This window comes from Pteropus vampyrus, unplaced genomic scaffold (assembly GCF_000151845.1).
Source record: "Pteropus vampyrus isolate Shadow unplaced genomic scaffold, Pvam_2.0 Scaffold61, whole genome shotgun sequence".
In the NCBI taxonomy this organism is placed as follows: Eukaryota; Metazoa; Chordata; class Mammalia; order Chiroptera; family Pteropodidae; genus Pteropus; species Pteropus vampyrus.
In genome coordinates, this window is record NW_011888842.1 from 153,134 (window position 1) to 174,088 (window position 20,955).

Below are 20,955 nucleotides of genomic sequence, written 5' to 3' on the forward strand. Positions count from 1 at the left end.
TTTCTCAAAGAAGATCGAAGTCCACCAGTCTTGCAGGCCTCTGTTCTGTATTGGATTGGTCACCCGCCATCACCTCTGATTGTGCTTGCCCTCTACGTGCTGACTGCCTTGACACGAAGGTGATGTATGTCTGAGGTGAGGTGAGGTATCTCTCAGCCCAGATAGACACTTCTCAACTCTGAGCCTCTACAACCAAACTACTAAGGGCTCTTGCAAAATACTAATTAAAAGGCAAATAATCCAACAGAAAACAGTCAGGGAGAGGTATTTAAGCATAGCATGAAGAGCCTAGGTTCTCAATCAAGTCAGACTTCCGGGTCAGAGGCAAGTCCTCACTTAGAATCCAGACTCTACTTGTTAGTGGACCTGGTTTCAGGTCCACTAGTTCATGACTTAAGTTGTTTTAATCCACCTGTTTATGACAAAGAAAAAACTGCTTTGTTACAAGAATGAAATAAGTCATGCAAACATGTCATCATTCTACAACTGCTGGTGATAAGCAGTCAGCAGCCCATCAGCTGACAGATCCTGCTGGGGCTTATCAATAAGTATGTGTGGAGAAGCAGCTATGGCAAGGGGATGTTTAAGACTATAAATACTGAGCATTTGTGGGGACTATTTGAGCGTTTTGGTTTGGGCGAGACAACTCTTTGACTCTTAGCTAACCTAAAAATTCTTCAGAGACCCTTGGGGCGCGCACTCCCACTCATCTTGGCAAGGCATTCCTAGGAGACAGTGGTGAGAAACGGAGCAGAGGCCCATGAAAGAGATCAGCCCACCACCAACACCAGTGTCTTTGTTCCTTAGCAACAGGAAACAAAAGCGCTGGCAGCCGGAAATCAGCTCTTTGGTTGGTCACTGACTCTCCTACTTTGTATAAAAAGGTACACCTCCTATTTTATTCCTTCACTTCCCCTTGCCTGGAACAATAATGGGATTAATCTGTCTTTTTTTATTTTTTTATTTTTTTTAATGTTATTTCTTTATTCAGCTGAAGGGATATTATCCTGTATGCTATTGGCTTGTGAAATTATAATTCCCACAGGGAATAAGTTGCTGGCAAAGATAGAAATAAATCTCTGAGTATAACTTTGCTGCCTCCCCCAAACTAAACAAAACAACTAGCATGCCTATGTAATGAGGCTTTCATAAAAAATCAGAAAGATGGGGTTCAGAGAGCTTCTGGATTACTGAACAGCTGGAAGTGCTTGGAGAGGGCATGGAGGCTTCGCACCCCTTCCCATAAACCCGCCCTGTGCATCTCTTCCATCTGGCTATTCATCTGTATCCTTTATAATATTCTTTATAATAAGCTGGTAAACATAAGTAAATGTTTCTCTGAGTTCTGTGGGCTGCTCTACCAAATTAATCGAGGGGATGGTGGGAACCTCTGATATATAGCCAGTTGGTTAGAAGAAGCACAGGTGACCACCTAGACTTGTAATTGGTGTCTGGGTTGTGTGTGGATAGGAGACATTCTTGTGGGACTGAACCACTAACCTGTGGGATCCAATGCTATCTTCAGGTAGGTAGTGTCAGTATTGAGTTGAACAGTAGGACACCTTGTTGGTGTTGGAGAATTGCTTGGTGGTGTCGAAAATTATACACACACCAGAATTAGAGTCAGAATTGGAATATGCCTATATCTTTTGTTAAGTGAGGATGTTCATCACAGTTTTATTTTAACCATAAATGACTGGAAAAAATGTAAAAGTCCAACTACTATGTATCAATTAAGTGGCAAACTACATAATCATTTAAAATTGATATGCAGAATTTTTATTAACTTGTGAAAATGGTCACAATATACTGTAAATTGGGGGAGGATGCAGTTTAAAAGATGGTTTATGTAGTATGAGCCAGATGTTGTAAAACAAGATTTATATATAAAGACTGAAAGGCCGTGAGGCAAATGTTACAATGGTTATCTCTGGGTGATGGGCTTACTGGTGTTCTCATTTTCTTACCTGTATTTTCTAAATTTCCGTTAATAAATATGTATTATTTTTGTAATAGGAAAATTCACTTAGAAAGTAAGTAAATCTGAGTTTTTTGCAACCAGGAAATCTAGAATTTAAAAAGTAAAAGCAGAGAGGGTGTGTAAGGAATCAGTCAAGGCACTGCAATCAGTGATATGAAAATAAACCATGGCCCTTTCCGGGTCACTAATTGTCTAGTGAGCAAATGCATTATTATCACATCTCTGGGTGGTCAGGGCTAGGGAGTACTTTGCAAACAATGGAAAAATTTTCTGGGGAAATACCCAGGAGAGATAGTGAGTCATTTCAGGAATCTGAGAGTTGAATTAATTTAGTTCATGTTTAGGGGCTGGGGAGAGGTCAGCCAGCTGGAAAAGCACCTCATCCAAGCAGTACCTTGGAACTGGGTGAGTGAAGAGTCATGAGACTTGGTGGAACTCAGCCAAGGCCTGGAGTGGAAGGGCAGGGTGGTTGAAGCCATCTGGAGCGGAAGAGGCAGTAAAAAGCAGTGGAGGATGGAGAAAAGGCCGTGAGGAGTCAGGGTTTGGTCAGGTGATGATCAGTGTTTAGCCAGCATCCCCTCCAAGGGCAAGGGGCAACTCTCCCTGGGGGGTACCAACTTGTCATTACTCAGAACCTTGTTTTAGGCCTTTCTGGAATTTAGGACATTCCCAGCAGCACAGGCATCAGGAATGGAGAGTATTAGGAATGCAAAACCTCAGGCCCATTCCAGAGTCACAGAGTCAGAATTCGCATTTCTATAAGGTACCTAGCAGATTCAGAAAAACATTAAAATGTGAGGAGCACTGATTTGGGAGAAATAGCCCAATGTAAATTTCTTGACTCATGCTGATTACATTTGTCTTCAAATTCATGAAGACTTCCCAAGGACTTGCCATCCGGAAGAAGTCACAGATGGGACTGGATGAATCCCACCCTGGGAGTGGGCACCCCCGGAATCTTCTTTATGCGACATCTGAATTTATTTTATTTCCAAGGCCACAATTCCTTGTGCAAAACCCTTGGGGCCAGATGGGTTTTGGAATTTTTCATACTTTCTCCCAACACCCTGCCATCAAATGAATGTTCTGTAATTTATTATGAATATTAACACCCCTCCCCGCCCCCCCCCCAAAAAAAACCAACTATAAGGTCAGGTCAATTTTGGCACCAAATTCAATAAAAAATCTTTGTCTGCAGAGTGTGGGATTTTAGAATTGTGGATAAGGGTTAGCAGCTATTTTATTATTTTATTTGTAGGATTTCAATTGATTAAAGTTAGAAACACTGATATAGTACTATTTTCCAGCCCTTGTTTACCTCAAACTTACCAAGAACTACACAAGATCTAGATATTCTTTCAAATATAAAGTAGTTCCCATACTTCATCCCATCAAGCAGGTCACATCTGGCATGGTTATTCCCATATTAACTCAAGAGGTTCTATGAGGAGCAATTGGATTTTGGTGGGATTAAGAATATTCATCCCAGCTAACATAGACGTGCAATGTCAGGGGCGAGGCTGGAACCCAGAGCATCCACCTTCTGGTCCCATGCTTTCTCTCCCCTGCCTTCTTTCTGAGCGCAGTATGTGAACTCTTGGGCAGCCTTCTCCTTTCTTGATCCCCATGCTGTGTCTGCAGAGGACAGGCTCCAGCTGAAGGCCAAAGGACAAAACGCTTCCTGCACATGCTGCCCGATATGTTTAGAAACACAAAACTGAAACTGGGCAGCTCTGTCTCCAGCTTGGCTGTGAATGAAGTGTCTTGTCTTTCAACCTCCTGGACTTTCAGCCATGTCAGGGTGGCAGTAACCGACCCTCAGAAGTTCCTTGGTATGAGTTGGTCCAGGCACAACCAGGAGTTCTCACACTTATTCTGAAAACTTTCTACATGAGCTCTGCCAGGGAAATAGTGGCAAAGTATTGGCCAAAGACTGTTTGTGCTGGAAGGTCCAGGGAGTTTCTCTGAAGATCTCAAAGGCGATCTCCAGATGCCAGGAGAGAAGGCTCCTGGACCACTCTCATCTCTGCTCCTCTCTATGTCTGTATAGTTTCTATTCTTTCGTGGGAGTTTATTATTTAACTTTTATTATAATACATGTCCAATAAAAAAAAATTAGGAAACTCAAATGGATATAATAATTACTGATACTTAGGAGCAATGCTAGGCACTATTGTAAGGGCTCTACCTGAATATTATAACATCCCTGGTGACAGCTCAACTCTATGGATAGGTGCAATCATCTCCATTTTACGGGCGAGGACACTAAAACACGACATTAACTCACTTAACCAAGGTCACAGAGCTAAGAGGTAGCAGACTGAGATTTGAACCAGACAGCCTGGTGTCAGAGTCCACATTCTAAGCCATCAGGCACACTGCCATCTATAAGGAGAGCATAAACTCACCCAAAGTCCTACATGCAGAGATAACTGCCAAAACATTTAGGTGATAGCCTTTCAGTCTTTTATTTATAACTATAATATTTCAAACTTGAAACACAATTTTTCATAAATTGTTTAAAAATATGTCAGTTGATGTACTGTTTTGTAGCCTTTTTTCCCTACATATCTTGATAAATTATAAAATAGTCTTCTACACCCTTTTTTCAGAAGTAGTCTTCTATGCTGTACTACCGAATATTGAAGGTGAACTGTAACAACATTTTTTAAATTAAAAAATAAAAGTAGTATTGCTTTTTGATTGTAAAAGTGGTAAAGGAAATAAATGTGAGTATTTTCTTGTACATGCACAAAATGTCTCTGAAAACATACATTAGGTGCTGGTCACACTTGCTACCTCAGGAGGGAGCCAGTTAGAAGATAGATATGGATGAAGAGGGAGACTAGTATATATATAACCTTTTGTGCTCTTGTGACTATGTGAATGCATTATCTATTTCAAAAATAAGTTTTGCATTATCTATTTCAAAAATAAGTTTTCAAAATGAAACTGATTCACCCTTATTGCAAAAAAGATACAGAAAGGCATAAAGTGAAAAATAAATTGATCTTAAAGTTAATACCCAGGAATAACAAGGTTAACATTTTTGTTTTATTTTTTCCAGATATTTATCTATGAATATATAGACATATGTGCAGATATATTTTTACCAAAATGAGATGAGGCTGTATGGTGCTGTTTTATTATCTATGTTTTTCACTTCGGGCGAATTAAGGACAATATTCTGTGTAGCCTCATTTTCTGCATGGTTATCAGTCATGTGAAGTTAGCTAGTTTCCAGCATGTGAATATGCAGTGCTAGCTGGCATCAATCCCTATCACCTCCAATCAGGGCTTTTCAATGTGTCATGTGCAAGACCTGAATAAACAGGATGCTGTGTTCCAGACCCTGGGGAGATAACATCTGGGAACAAATTGGACATTCCTTCTATCTGCGATGTTTAACCTATATCATTTATTCCATAGACACAAATACCTCCTACCTGCCCCCTCAGCTTTTGTGCCCACCACCGCCAGGACAATGCCAAAGATAGTAGAGGGCTTTGGTGGGAAGAACCTTCTGCATGTTCAAAGACCTGGGCTCCTATCTGGGCTCTGCCAAAAACTTGTGACCTTTGACAAGTCCCTTGCCTTCTCTACGGACCAGAGTAATGATCTGCACGCTGCCTGTTTTACATGTTATTTTACTGGAAGATTCAGATGAAATTATGGTTGTGAAAGTATGTAAAATATAGAGCATGATGTACATATAAGATTTTAATGTTCAATTCTGGCCTTTTAACTAGAAGTGTCAGGAAGAAAGGTAGCTGTCAAAACCAGTTGGTCCAGCTTCTGTCACAAGTTGGCTCATTAAGCTAATACTTCCCCGTTGCACTCTTCAACTTCTATGCACTCATCTTTAAAACTGAGGGTTGCAAAGTTTAAGAGCACAGAATGTTGGCAAGGAACAACTGAACTCTGCTAACACCCCTGTGCAGTGGGTGGGGAGGTGAACTGGGACAACCTTTTTGGAAAAGAGGTAATATCTACTAAAGCTGATCGTGCAAGCCATGCGATAGCGCAGAAGGGCCTCCACTACATAATGAACACAAATGCGTGCATACGTTCACCAAGTGACATAGAATTAGACTGTTCATAGCAGCACTCTTTGTAAGAGCCCCAAGCTAGAAGCTAGACATGTCAGTAGTTAAATGGGTAAATTGTATTGTCTCAGAATACTGGTGCAGCAATGAGAATGATATTCCTCTGCATGCAGTGGTATGAATCAATCTCACAAACACGTTGAGCAAAAGAAGCCTAACCAAGATAAGAGCACATGCTTGTTTCACTTAAATCTACTGCCGCATGACAACCTACCCCAAAACTTAGTGTCTTAAAACAAGTTTATTATTTTTCATGATCGTGTGGGATAGCTGTGCACAGCTCATTTTCTGATTTTATCCGTGGCTTCATTCAGCTGCAGATTTCACGGGGTTGGAGGTCCAAAGTGACCTCATTCACTCATCTAGTGGTGCTCGTTTCTTCTCCGTGTGGCCTAAGTCACTTCCCCAACGTGGAGATCTCAGAGCAGCATTCCAGGAGGGTGAAAATGAAACTGCAAGACTTCTGAGGGTTCAGCCTCTGAAGTTGCACAGCATTCATTCCCCTCTATTCTGTCTGTCAAGCCAAGTCAAAAAATCAGTACTGATTCAAGGGGTGGGGAAATAGATCCCACCTATTAATTATGTCACTTTGTAAAGGATCAAAGAGATGGGAGAAATTTGTGGCTATATTTTCCATCTCCTACAATATAGTATGATTCCATTTATGTGAAGTAGAACAGCAGACAAACCAATTTATGCAGTTACAAATTCCTTAGCGGACAGGCCTGAGGGGAGTATGAAGGAGGCCATCTCAGTTCCTGGATGTATTCTGCTTTTTCATCTAGGTACTGGTTACTAGTGTGTCTGTTCAGTTTATGAAAATTCAACAAGCTATAAATTTAAGATATCTGAAATGGTTTGTGATTGCATACTTGAATTAAAAGTTAAAATTGTGTATATGTATTAAAAAAATTAAGTTCATTTTCTTTTGGGTCACAGTCCAGTTGGTCAGGCTATTGGAGCAGCTCAGCTCCTTGAAGTTATTTGAGGCCCCAGGTTCCTTCTCTCTTGCTGTTTCATCATCCTGTCCTGAATTGTTGAAGCTGTTACTGGCATCTGCATTCCAGCTAGTGAGAAAGGATACAGAGGGCTAAGCCAGGACAAAAATGTTTCTTTCAAGCTAATAAAGTGGAAGTTACACACATCACTTCCACTCACCACCCACTGACGAGAACTTATTCTCATGGCCATGCCTAGCTGGGCAGTCTCAGCTGGGCAGTCTGTGCCAAGGAGAAATGCCAATTTCGAGAAATAGTTAGCAGTCTGCTGCATTTTTCATGACAAAGTTGTTCTTCAATAATTATGTTTCCAAAGCCTACTTAGAAATAGCTAAGTTCCCTTTTCTCGGTGTTAAAAAATTAAAAACACCAAGTAACCTGAGTTTTATACTTAAAATTCCTGTCAAAATGAAGGCTGTTAATAATCATCATTCATTTCCTTAAATATATAGATGAATATACAAATTTACTTAAATTTTAGATATATAATCGGCCAGATTCCAAGGACTTATACACTTTCCTGGAAAATAGTCAACTGTCTTTGGGAAATTCCTTGATGTGATTTTTGAGGGGCAGCCTCTGAAATGAAGTGTTCAAATGAACAAATGAATGCATCCTGTACTTTAGGTGTTGAAAGTGCCCATTTAGGGCATATAACATTAAAAAAATTTTATGAAAACATTTGCATTTATTAATCTATTTTCCACTTAAAATGCACAAATAAGGGAATTTATACACCAAGCACATATGTAGAGTTTAGGGAAACAATTTTATTGGTAATAGAATCCTGCTAATTCATCAGAGGCTAATTCATTATCATTTTCTGACAGGTATGTGCCTACTCACAGCAGCCTGTTCCCCTTCCCCATGATTCCCTCCCAACTCCCTTGAATTTTCTGACTTACCGACCATCTTCTTTCTAGAAGAAAGGGTCAGCTGTAGCACTAATAGTTCATGATACTCTAAGACTTTCCCTGAGACACCTGTCTACTGATCCTGGGCAACCTGGCCAGGAGGATCTCCTTCGAGCCAAAAAGTTAACAACTGGTCTAGAAAATACAAGAGCAATGTCATTTGTGGTCTATAAATTTCTAAAATGAACTTTGTGACATCATGAAAAGGCAAAGAAAAAGAGAGGAGAGTATTCCTGCTTGGAGTCAGGCAGACCCAGGTCCAGATCTGTTCTTTCCCTTCCTACCTATGTGTATAACCTTGGGCACAGGCCTGGATATCCCTGGGCCTCAGCTTCCTCATTTGTGACATGGAAATGATAAGAATTATAGGAGAATAAATGTATTCAGCCATCTGTAGGTGCTCAATGGAGAAGCTTCCACTCCCACTACCCCTTTGTCCCTCTAGAGTACAAAGATCCGTAACTTAAGGAATCAAAGGGAAGCTGAACAATGACTAAAGGCTTAGAAAATAACATCTAAGGAGAATGGATGAAGGAATGGTGAATGATTCGTATGGAAAAGAGAGTGTTTAGTCTGGACAGAGAGGGCAGTATATAACAATGGCTACTATTTACAGGCACCTACTACTTTGGTTGGCATTTAATACAGTTCTGTTCAGTACTTGGATCAGCCCTGTGAGGAACATAAGATTATGAGTCCCGTGTAATAAAAGAGGAACTGAGATTTTATAACTTGCCCAAGATCACCCAGCTAAATGGAAAAGTGGAGATTCAGACTCAGGCCTGACGCTTTGCAGTAGCTTAAGATTCTCCTCCCTAGTGAGTGGAAATGGTGTGAGAGAGCTGGCTCCAAAGAGGAGCAGGAGGGAGACAGGAAGATGGCTGTCAGCTGCTGGTATCAGGGAGAGGCAGGAGCCAGAGAAGACAAATGCAAAATCTTTCCTTGGCTGGGACTCGACAGAAAGGGAATCCCCTGGCCTCAGGTGCCTTACATGTGGGCTTGAAGGCAGGAGGGACTTTATTTTCCCTGGAGGAAAATGGGCTTGTGAGCACCAGGTGGGGACTGATCTAGGAGCTGCATAGGAAGACCCTGCCCCTCCTCACTTGATGAGGGCTCAATGGCCGGCACATTTGAGTCCATGGCTCTACATTTTTCTAGATGTTCTGTTGTGACAGCAGACATTCCCTTTGCCTCCCTCTGGCCAGTCCCTGAAAAGAGTTTATATAAAACTAAATAAAAATATTAAAATGTACAAATGAATTTTTTAAGCCTTAACCTCGCACCCTCTCCATTTTCTTATCCACAGAACCAGTTTGATAGCTCCTATAATTCTGGGCAGGGCCCTGTGGTTATCAGCCTTTTCGAGCCTCCTCAGGCCTTATTTTCATGCAACCTCTGCACCGGTTCAGGAAGATACTGAGAATTGGCAGGGACTTGCCACCTCCCTCTCTGCTGCTATGAGTAGAAGCCAGAGATTTTGCTTTCTTGCCCTAACTTTGATTCTTCACGTTGCTGAGAGGCGGTGACTGGAGCTTACTGAGGCTTATATGTACAACCTATGTCTTCCAAGGAGCTGTACTATTCTTTCCCATCTAGATCATGCTGGGGCAACCAAAACAGAGTTTCTCTCTTCCTTGCATTTTTTTCTTTTGTGAAGACATCAAAAGGTCAGTTCAATAGACTCAGACCCTGTGTTCCGGCACTCACAGGTGGAGGCCTATCATCCTTATACCTACAGGTCATCATTTTGAGCCAAAACTTTTTCTTGTTTTGGAAGAGTAGTCTGAAAAGCTCACTAAAAATTGCATTTGGATTTGACGTAGATTGAGAACCTTATGTTTAGACCATGTTTCTAAACTCTGCACCTGATTTTGAACCACTGGACTTAAATTGACTTCTCACACTGACATACCTTCTAACAAACCCAAGCAAAGAACGTTAGCCCCACATCATACTCCCCCCAAGATAATATGGAAAAACACAAAGCCACACTGAGATAGGAAGGGCCACGGTTTGATATTGTCCAGCAAATGTCTCTTGGCCTCAGAATGCTGCCACTTCCCGCAGTTGCAGCCCTTGGCTGTGGTCCACTCTGAGTAAGTGAATTCCTCTGCTGAAACTTGCACACAATAAGGAGATGGTGTCACCAATGGCCAGAGAAGTCAAAGGTCCTGATCCATCCAGAGACAAAGTGAATAAGCAAGCTGGGGGAGGAAGGGGGAACCAACAACTTAGGCCAAGGGTGCAATATCATGAAATTCAATCTTTTTGTGAGAAATCCACATAATTAAAGCATGAGCTATATGTATCTAACCCAGACAAGAGAGACACCACATGCTTCTAAGGAACATGCACCAGCAGGTAAGTGAGAACTTGGGTGAACCCCAAGACTTCAACTGTAGAGAATTATGCACGGACCTAACAGGATGGATATGTACCACTGAGAAGTATGTTTAGACACTTGGGCCTCGCCGCCAAGGACATGCTAAAAACTTGCCCTCAATTACTTGCTCCTAGAACAAAGCAGGGCCAGGGCACAGGAGAACAGACAGGGATACTGATCTTCAGCTGCTGGCTTCCCCATGTCTTGTTCCCTTCAAGACAAAGGATAATAGGGGCTACTGAAGGGCAGTCCAGTGGCTTCCGGCTGACCCATCTCTTTTCATCCACATCTCGAAGCCTTCTCAGAACTGCAGGCACACATCTGGCGGGCAGCGCAGCGCTTCAGACCTTGTTCTCCCTGGTCTTGGGCTTATGATCATTGAATCTAAAAAGCTGCTCCCCCTACCTCCCACCAGTGTTACACCTGATTGGAGAAGGCCACTCCAGGTAAGGGTAAGGCTGCCCTTACTGTGGAAACCTGGCGTGTGTGCCACATGACATGATCCCACATCTTTTCTCTGAGGGAGCTACCCTATCTTCCCTGGAAGGAGCTGGATCCAACACAGTACTGCTTTGAGAACTCTGGGGAGCTGTATTCCCTAAAACATCTTTTTCTCTGGTGCTTTGAAGTGTCATGACCTTACTGCAATCTCAAACCTTAGCAGCAGAGTCAGAACAGGGCAGGGTCTTTCTGAAACTATCCTCACTCCACCTCACCCCACCAAAAGTGAGGCTCTCATTTTGGTCCTTAAAAAAATAAAATTTAAAATGGCAATTACTGTTCTCTATTCCGGGCATTTTGAGCATCACAGGTTAAAACCTGATGAGGAACTTCAGGTAGAAAGAATATGAGAGCTAAATATATTTGAGCTCTCAGGAACGGGTCTGTACAGCATGGTGCCAGGGGTGATGTGGTGATGGTTTTTAGCCAGACGTTGAGCAGAGATTCTGCTATCTTGGTGTCATCTCTTAACTGCTAGGGGACTGGACAGGGATGGGACATGAGTGGCTTTGCTAAGCAATGGAAAGAAAGTTTTAAGGAAGGCTTTAGGACTTCATGTATTTTTGAGAAGGACTAACGGCAGGCTTCTTACCTCCAGTATCTTGGTTCCAAATCTTCACATTACAGTCATGTGATGAGGTAGCAATTACAGGCATCAAGGCCAGTGCTCTTGGTAGAAAGACACAAGATGCAACAGTCTGGAAATGCCCCTTATACTCACATATTCTGTTCCGTGTCTGCCTTAGGTCCCACAACTGCAAAGTAATGACATAGGCTAGCTCATACATACACATTTCTCCAGCTTCCCACATTTCATTCATTGATATCTATCTTCCCACCCTCTCATGGCCCACCTGTTCCCTCCACTTGCCTACTCATGTAGCCACTCCTTATCTTCAGCCATCCCATCCACACACCCTGCCATCCACCCATTTAATGATTATTTTAAGCATTAACTATGACTCAGACAACCCTGGTTAAGGATGTGCCAGAAGAGTTATTGTCTTCCTCATTAACATCATGGTTAGGGGAGTCAGGCTCAAGAGCTGCCTTTTGCTATCTGTGGGTCCTATGGGGACCCCAAAGTTAAGAACATCTTCCTATAAGTATTTACAGGCACAGACCTTCTGATTTAATGCCTAGTCACTGAACCTTGGAAATAAAGACTAGTAAATAAAGTCTACAAGAGAGATGCCGGTTCCACTCTTGCTGATACAGATCAGACCACACCTGGAGAATAATGTTCAGGGAGGAGAGCAATCTGAATTGCAATCCAAAAATCACTGGACACCACATCATCTAAGGAACAGATGTAGGAACTGGAAATGCTTAGTTTGGAGAAGAGATGCAACATCAACAGCCCAGGATTTAACACCTTGACCTACCACTTACTAGAGACGTACAAGAGATTTCAACTTCTCATGCCTCTATTTCCTAATCTATAAAATGGAAATCATAATAGAACTTAACTCATTCAGTTGTTTTAAGGATTAAATGAGATAATGTATGCAATGTGCTCAGAGCCCACTGTCTAGTACATAATAAGTTTCTGATAAAATGGGAGCTGTAATTTTCTATTTGGATACTAGATAACCCTTTTAACTGCTATTCCTTAGGAATCCAAGGTACTTTGGAGGTGCCTACGCAATCTATTCCAAAATTAACTGTAATGAAAAGTATATGGGTAAGGGGTGGGGTGGACCCTCAACCAACACTGGAGCTCCAACCTTCCTAAAGAGCTTGAACCTCAGTCGTGACCACATGTACAACAGGAAACACTTGGTCCTTCAAATAGTCCTTCCTCTTTCTCAGCTCTTCTGGGAGGAGGGACATTAGCAGGCTGGTTCTGTGATAGCACCAGACTCTCGTTGCATTTCTCTTTCCTATGACCAGTTCAGAGAGCCCTATGCTAATGGGTATTCCTTGAAAGAAGCATCTGGAATGCAAAGGATCACTTACAGCATGCACTTGGAATAGACCTGGGCCATAAGTAAACCTGCCTATATAGAAAGCCCCAAATGGGCATGAGGCCAGAGTAAGTTATTTGTCATCGGCTGCCAGACAGTTGGACCCCACACGATCTCTCACCGTGGCTTCGCAGCCTTCCCCTCCAAAGCCGCTGCTGCAGGAGATACACTTGTGTCCATCCTCACTGACTTCGCAGTAGGTTTGAATGTGTTGCTTTATGGGAAATATATGAGCTACCTGCAGCCCCCGACTGTCCCATAATCTGAAAGAAATTACAGCAGGAAATGAGTTTGTAATAAATGTCTCTGAAATACACCTATAATCGCCTGTGAACAAAAATAGTCTTGGCTCTTTGCTGCTTTGGCCAGTCAGAACAGAATGTCATGATTTACCTAAAAACAGCAGCATGAACCAGATCAATCTCAGCGACTCCAAAGCTGGCAGGAAATAACCAAATGACATTTGAGTTCTTTCTATTTTGAGATCCAGTTAATAGGAATTTAGACCAAGCATCTAAATTATTCAAGTTAATTTGTTAATTTGGTCCTTTGGGATACTGCTTTCAATGGACAAGAGGATATTTCTGTACCTGTGGTTTAATTTTTTTTTTTTTAAGATACTTATTATGACACAGAGGAGCAGTCATCATTCCAGAATCAGATATAAATGATTTACAGGCCTTGGCCAACCTGGGCCATGGAGTCCAGTGGGGAGTGTTTTATTTTGCCCTGTCTCATTCCTACCATTTTCTAAGTAGAATCTCTTCTGAGATCCAAAGTTTCCAGTCGTGCTTTCTACTCTAAGAACGATTTGCTTCATTTGACCCCTGTGATGGCGATTCTGACCCTGCTTTTCCAGGGAGGGCTTCACCTGAGGGCTGGGCAATTGAGAACATCAGTAGCTGAGCAAGGGTAGCAAGTAGAGCCAGGCAGCTTGAAGGGATGGGACAAGCCAGTAACTGATCCTGAGGTTAACAGTTTGAGCAGCGTGAGCGGGCAGAATCAGCTGCTTCGAAACCAATTAGAACAGGGGCTATTCCGGGCCCAACTTCCTGGCTTTCAACTTCTACCCAGAGGATCTGTGGGGCCAGATCAGAGAGGCTCCAGCACCAGCAGGGGGCAGAGGGGCAGAAGGCCCCGGGAAGGTCACAGCAGTGTAGGGAAGCAGAGCGGGAATCAGTTGTGTAGGCATGGGAGCCACAAACCTTAACCAGAAACACCTTCGCTGCTGCTCAGTGAGCCCACCTGATGGTTTTATCTTCAGAAGTCTGTAGTATATATGGTTCTCTGGGGACCCAGCATAGGTGAGTGACCTGGAAGAAGCAAAATTCTCAAAACGGTCTCCATACCAAGTCATTCCCTTCCTGGAATTCCTGTAAACTGTGCTAAATAGCATCTCTGCACCACTTCTCAAGACTGCGGAACTAGAAAATTTGACTAAGAGGCATTTTTATGTTTTGCAGGCGCCAACCAGTCATGTTCTACTTGCATCTCCCTGGTTATTGGCACCAATGTTGGCAGCTGGGCAGTTGTGGATACCCCAATGCACGCAGGCTCTCTTAGAGTGCCTGAACCCCAAATGCACGGTAAAGAACTGCTGGCTGGTGGCAGTGAAGGGGAGCAGCCCCTGTTCTAAAGCGGGACCACTGAAACCTAGTCTAACGCCACAGTAGGTTCAGAAAGCTTTTCTCTTTATCTCCGCAGCCCCCTGCTGGACAGGCATGAACCAGTTTTCAAAACAACCCAATGCAGCAGGACTTCCTTTTCTTCCAGGAACCTCCACAAACATGGAGGGCATAGGCAAGCGCATCTTGCTATTGACAGCTGTCTTCAAAATTGGAAACGATAACTATGACTGATGTTTGATGACCACTAAAGGAACATCTACCATGTCAGGTGATATAGTTCTCCTCATTTTATAAATGGAGACACTGAGACTCTAACTTTCTCAGGATAACACAGCGAGAAGGTGATGGATCCATGATTTGAACCCAGGTATGACTGACCCCAAAGGCTGTGGAGTTTATATACCAGTATGCTACCAGAAAACACAGCAAAGTATAATGAAAGCAAAAGGTAATACTTATTTCTCTGCATAATGTTATATATACAGAACACAGAGCATAAGCCGTGAGCTCCTGGAGGACAGGGACTGTGTCCTTAGTTACTAACCCTGCTCCTAGCACAGTGTCTGGCCCACAGAAGAAATAGAATCACTATGTTTTGAAGGATTAAGTAAGGACACCATTTAAAATCTCAATAAAAAACTAGTGGACTTGTTCTCTCGAGCAGAAGACCTTAAGAGATTGTTTAATCTGATAACCCTGAGAGGCCAGGGTCTGACAGAGAGTTAGGGGTGAGCAGTAATGAGGACCCAAGCTTCTAATGCCTGGCCGTGGGTCCCCTGATCTCTTGCCCAGGCCCTTTCCCTCACTCTATGCTCCCTTCTCCTGCCCTGCTCTGTAGCAAGTTCGAGGTCATACCAGGTTCCTAGAGACGGACGCTCTCTCCACACACCGTCCGGTTCCCACGTCCCACAGAAGGAGGGTGTTATCCCGAGACCCAGTGCACAGCTGTGATGAGTCTTTGGAAACAATGGCAAGATGATGGTCCATGAGATGGACTTGGAACAGGCCTTTTCAGAAAGTACAATGGCGATGGGAAGAGCTCCACTTTACTTTACCTGGACTCACAGCCAATCCAGTGACCACCATGGCATGGCCGGAAAACTGCTGCCTTGGTTGTGAGGAACCATGCAAGTCCCACATCATGACCGTCCTGTCCCGAGAGGCGCTGAAGAACTGGTTTGATTTGGGAACACAGGCTATCTGCTTAAGAAAAAAATGCTGTGGTGTGCTCCTTTGACTGGACTTTAAAATGGGGAGAGGACTTTGAGATAAGTGCGTTAGAGCCTAATGTTCTCAGTATGGTTCAAAATGCATTGTATTCAACAGGTAAATATCCCATTCTGTGTTACGGGATTGTGGCTGATGCCGAGTTCCAATGCGATGGAGTTTGCAGCAAATTTTTGGTTCATTTAGGTGGATTTTAGAGGGGGACATTATACAAATTGGCATTCTCTATCATTTGCTGGAAACTCTACTCTGTAAAGCTATTTAACAAATTAATTTTTATTTATTGTTGGCTTTTAAAAAATTTCCCCAACTAGTCTAAAAGATTCCTAAGCATGGCGATTCTATCATTTTTCTAACTATAGTAAACACACAGTAAGTCTTCAATACATGTCCCTGTTGAGTTAGGACTGGTCAGGGAGAGTCACTCTCTATTTACCACCTGAGCTATTAAGGAGTTAATAACAACAAAAAAATGTGTCTAATATACCTGTACCAGTAGCCAAGTGAATGGTTTGCTCTGCTTTTCCTGGAGTAGGACTTCACAGCATCAAATAAAGCCCTTGCATTTTCCCCTTAAGACTGACTATTCAATCACTCTTACTATCTAAACCTATTAGATATTCCTTTATTCAGTTCCAAATTCCCTCCGTGATGATAATCATTTGACAATTACCTTAGTGATTTCACGGTCATGTCCTCTGAACCTTTTCACCACATTTCCAGTTTTCCAATTATAGACCACAACTGCCTGTAAAGAGTCATTAGTACATTTTAGTTTACCTGAATTTTTGTTTAACTGAGATAGTAAGACTTTACTTCATTCTCTGTCAAATTTCTTCCTTTCCGTCAAAAGGCTTGCATCAAACACTCGGGGTCTATTGTGTCCCTCTTCATATCCCCCTACTTTGAGTTTCTTAGCTTCCTACTGATCGTTCCTCTGCCTCTCCCCAGCTCCTGGGCTTATTCCCCAGCTCCTCTGAGTCTTACTGATGGGTTTGGGATAACACACCCCAAGAGGAATTAATTAATTCAGGTCGAGGCTCTGGTTGTAGATGCTGAAGGAGAGAGAACCCTACATGGGATTAGATTTTTTCTCCTAACTATACCATATTTTTATTTTAGTTTTCTTTTTTAATTTGTCATCTTAATCATTTTTAGGTGCAAAGTTCAGCAGTATTAGGTATATTCACATTGTTGTGAAACAGATTGCACTTTTTTTTTTTTTATTTCAAAAATCCTCATCTATATCCCATCTGCCAGAGAGAATCATTGTTTAAATTTTTTCCATCTTTTTTCCAGGTATATACTTCAATATTTTGTTGTAAGCATTTCTCTCCCTAAGCGGGATTTCAAAAGCATTCTCTGGCCCAGTCTCTGTAGTTTGTTGCTAGAGGTTAGAAGCATATTAGCACTTGACCTACTTAAATCTGTTTCTTAATCTGCAAAATGGAGACACTCATCCTTGTTCATTTACCCCTCACAGGTGAGGATCATATAAATAAAATTTCATATCTCTAAAATGATACAGATTTTAAGATAAAATACTGCCAATTAAATTATGATACTATGCTTTCTTATCAATTTTTAGATGCATACTGATTTCAGAAGTGTTAAAATGTGAAGATGTGCATTTGAGAATCAGTGAAATAGTGTGAAAATGGAATTTAAAGATTCCAAAAGGCCATTAAATTAGCGGCATTATCTACTACAAGAGAATCAATATTTTTGCTACCAATATCCTAGCTGGAAGTGCTGATAGATCCAAATACGAGGGAGAGAAAGCAACCAGATTCAAAGTGACAGTGGGAAGGACTATGCACACCAAGGCAGAGATTCTGGCAAAAGAGCAGCATTAAAAAAGAGACTTTTGCTGATGAATAACTGCTGTGTCTTTGTGTAAGTGTAAAAATAGGCTGGCTGAAATAATAATACTTGTCATTTATAAAAAGCACATAGATGGCCTGGAATAATGCTAAGGATCTTATCATTTAATCCTCATGTCCTGTGAGGTTGGCATTATTATCCCCATTTAATAGAAAGGAGACTGAAGCTCAAGAAAATTAAAAGACTTGCTCAAAGAAACAGGAAGTGGTAGAGCAGGGATTTAAACCCAGTCTAACTCTAAAGCTCATACTTATACTACTCAACACTGCCATAAGAAATGCAAAACCAGCACTTCCTTCCCAAACATCTTCCCTCCTCTACAAAAAGTTGGTTCCCTGGGATACACTGCAAACCTCACCTTATCTTTTCCTCCAGAGACACAAAGGTCTGAGTTCAGAGCAGCAACGACAGAGACAGTATCCACATGAGCTGGGCTATATTCTTGAAAAGCTTTGGTTTGAATTCTCTCTTCTATAATTCCATCTGGCCTGCTAAAGAAGATAAAAAATGAGCTGCCCAGCGGTTTGGGAGTGCACAGTGAAGCAAGGGGAGGAAGAGTATGTGTGAGCGAAGGCGGCAATTCAGGCCAGGCCCAGGAGAAAGATGGAAAAAGAGTGAGAAAAGAGACCCACTGGCATTGCCAGAAGTGGTATTATTAACCCTGTAAATTCTCAGAATGACTGAATCTCATAAAAAGGAATCCTGACGCCAAGAAGCTAGGAGTCTTTACTCATTCTAGAGATTATTCCAAAGATGTAGGGCCCCTCTTTATGTGGCTGCAGACACTGGCTACTGAGCTGACTGTTTCTTATCCCCTATCCCCCCCAAAACCAGACCAAACTGTTCAAGAAAGGTCATCAATACTTGCTCTGGGCCTTCTCTTTCTTTAGTGGAGAATTTTAACGGAGTGCGATAAAACTTAGGATCCCAAGGTAGGATTGCTGTACCTGTATTTATAAGTGCTGTGCTTTAGTTTGCTTTGCAGTTTCCCCATCACGGCACAGGACCCACACAAAACCTGCTGTGGAAGAGCTCGTTTCAGTTGGCACCTGAGTAGTAGCATCCCTTGTGGCTGCTGGAAGTTGTGTTCCCTGTTCAGTAAAAAGAATATAAACTGTTAATTTTGTTAGGTACAATGGTGGTAGTATAATGTGGGGGATCAGAACGAGTCACCCCAAGACGCGCTTCTGTGGTATGTGGATTATTTTGAGCTAAAGGCAATTTTAGCTTCAGACTCAAGAGAAACTTCTGCCCTCCACCCCAATTTAACTACCAAGAAGAACTTGAATTCGGGGCCTTGCCCATAATAAGAGATTATACACGATAATCTTTTTGACTCACCTATATGTCAGGGAAAACTTTTATTAAATAAATAGCTGCTCTTCTTATCATCCCACAATGACCCTTTGAAGCCCCCATGGTGTGTTACCTGGTCCCTAGCTCGGGAGGTACCGCAGTCCCCCTTTCTATCTCTGAACCTCTCATGCATGTGGGTCTCTGACTCTCTCTTATATGTGGGTTTCCCATATATATGTATGTATTAAATTTGGTTATTTTCTCTTGCTAATCAGCCTCATGTCAATTTGATTATTAGACCAGCCCAAAGAACCTTGAGGATAGAGGAAAGTTTGTTCTTCCCCCACAATGGTCATAAAAAAAACATATCCCTTTTTTGAAAAAGACTAATTGTATGCTTTTCCTCCTTTCTCTGCTTCACTCTCATGGTCCTGGGAATGTACCCTATAATAAAACATTATCAGATAAACAAAAACATAACTAAACTAATATGAAGCTCTTTGAGGTCTCCAATAATTTTTAAGAGTTAAAGGGAGTCTTGAGGCCAAAAAGTTTGAGAACCACTAACCTAAAACTTAAATAATGTCAATCGTGAATAATATGGTATATTAAAATAGAAAGAATTATTAAATGTTTTCTAGATTTACTTGTATTGTCCCCAACAACTGACAAGGCTAGAGTAAAAGAGAAAGAGAGATGCTCATCCATACACTCATTCAGGAAACACCTCCCAAGCAATTAATTTGTGCGGGTCCTATACTGCTTAAACAGAAGGAGAAAAAAGAGAAACCGGAAGATGTGGCCAGTGTGGACACATGCTTGGACTAAAGGCATGTGACTAGGGGCTATTCTCAGTTACTCTGTGTTCTCTGCAACTAGCTATTGCCTGAGACACCAGAGGGTGGAGGGAAGTTAGTGGGGAGATGGGAGTACCCAGTCCCCATCTTTTCTGGAGTTCTGCTTAAAGAAATACTAGGAGATGAGTTTCTTATGGGCACAACCAGCCTAGTTCTAGGAAGAACAGTCTACAGGGAGAACAGCAGCTAAAACTCACCAAGTATTCTCAATCATTTCATTACTATTAACAAATAGTGTTCCAGAAGAATTTCAACCTACATTTTGAGAAGTTGCCAGAATTGACTTCCTGACAAGAAGAGGTAACCAATACAGAAACAATGCAATGGAAAGAACACTGTGTGACATCAAGAGCCCTGGGCTCTAGCCCCAGCTCTGCCTCATGTCACTATGTGTCCTTGAGTTCCTCCATTCCTCACTCTATGCCTCAGTCTCCCCATTGATAAAATGTGAAATCAGATTAAATGATTTTTAGTAGACTATGTTCTCTCTCAGAGGACTGTCATATCCATCTTTGTACCTCAAGTGGCTTGCACAATGTAAAAACATTTGTTGTGAAGTAGTGAATCTAAGGTCCCTTCCAGTTCGGACATTCCAGGATTCTCTATAATAAGCAACAAATGGGCTGACAGGAAAAATTCCAGGATAGTTTGCAAAAAGTTTGGGATGTTGTATTGTTTGTAAGTAGAAAGAGGTTGCAGGGCGTCCTATCTGCCAGCCTAACCCATTTTTCAACATTGTCATCAAACTAAGGACAGATGCCATCCATAGATCTAGGTCACTGGAAACTGCAGATGCTATAAAAGGATTGGCTCTGATGAAAACTGATTAGATTCTTAACTGCTATCTTCAGAGAGCCATACACTCTACCTGAACTGAAGGTTCATGGGACATTCTAATGAAAAGATAACTTTTAGAATGACTTACCCCCAAACCAATAGGATCTTCTTGGTGAACTGCTGTATTCAATGCCTTGTAATGTTTATCCTTTGGAAAATAGTTCAGGTGGCCACTTCTTAATCTCTGTAATTAGTGAAAAGATGCTTAAATTAATCTCTTCTCTGTCTAAGCATATGTTTGCACAGAAAGGAGATTTATAAGGTAAATAAAGACCTTGTTAATTAAAGAGATTAAGCATTTTCTCTCACAAAGAGAGCTATCTTAGAAAATTCTAAAATTTTACAACTCTCACATTTCAATAATTAGGGAAAGTAC

General features: G+C 41.9%; 1 protein-coding gene and 1 long non-coding RNA gene across 10 annotated transcripts in view; one reads left to right on the forward strand and one right to left on the reverse strand.

Annotated features, from left to right (window-relative positions):
• The first annotated feature begins 5 nt into the window (after positions 1–5).
• On the forward strand, positions 6–15,450 carry LOC105292629. Of its 2 annotated transcripts, none has more exons than XR_002780569.1 (4): positions 6–135; positions 808–884; positions 14,314–14,926; positions 15,317–15,450. It is a non-coding gene; the product is annotated as an uncharacterized LOC105292629 (long non-coding RNA). The 2 variants fall into 2 exon arrangements; XR_002780570.1 differs by having other exon boundaries at positions 9–140.
• Positions 6,310–20,955, reverse strand: part of WDR31 (WD repeat domain 31) — a 17,064-nt gene continuing 2,418 nt past the window's right edge. For 3 of the 8 annotated variants that reach the window (XM_023531051.1, XM_023531052.1, XM_023531053.1), the window contains 10 exons: positions 20,668–20,763; positions 18,537–18,680; positions 17,948–18,080; positions 16,379–16,453; positions 15,534–15,681; positions 15,334–15,434; positions 14,096–14,163; positions 12,972–13,113; positions 11,476–11,638; positions 7,836–10,203 (listed from right to left, as the gene is read on the reverse strand). In XM_023531051.1, the coding sequence (XP_023386819.1) occupies positions 10,043–10,203; positions 11,476–11,638; positions 12,972–13,113; positions 14,096–14,163; positions 15,334–15,434; positions 15,534–15,681; positions 16,379–16,453; positions 17,948–18,080; positions 18,537–18,652 (1,107 nt within the window). In that variant the 5' untranslated portion in view covers positions 18,653–18,680; positions 20,668–20,763 and the 3' untranslated portion in view covers positions 7,836–10,042. Of the gene's footprint in view, positions 6,602–7,835; positions 10,204–10,590; positions 10,704–11,475; positions 11,639–12,971; positions 13,114–14,095; positions 14,164–15,333; positions 15,435–15,533; positions 15,682–16,378; positions 16,454–17,947; positions 18,081–18,536; positions 18,681–20,667; positions 20,764–20,955 lie in introns of those variants that run through there. The other 5 variants (XM_023531056.1, XM_011360902.2, XM_023531055.1 and 2 more) reach the window with 5 other exon arrangements.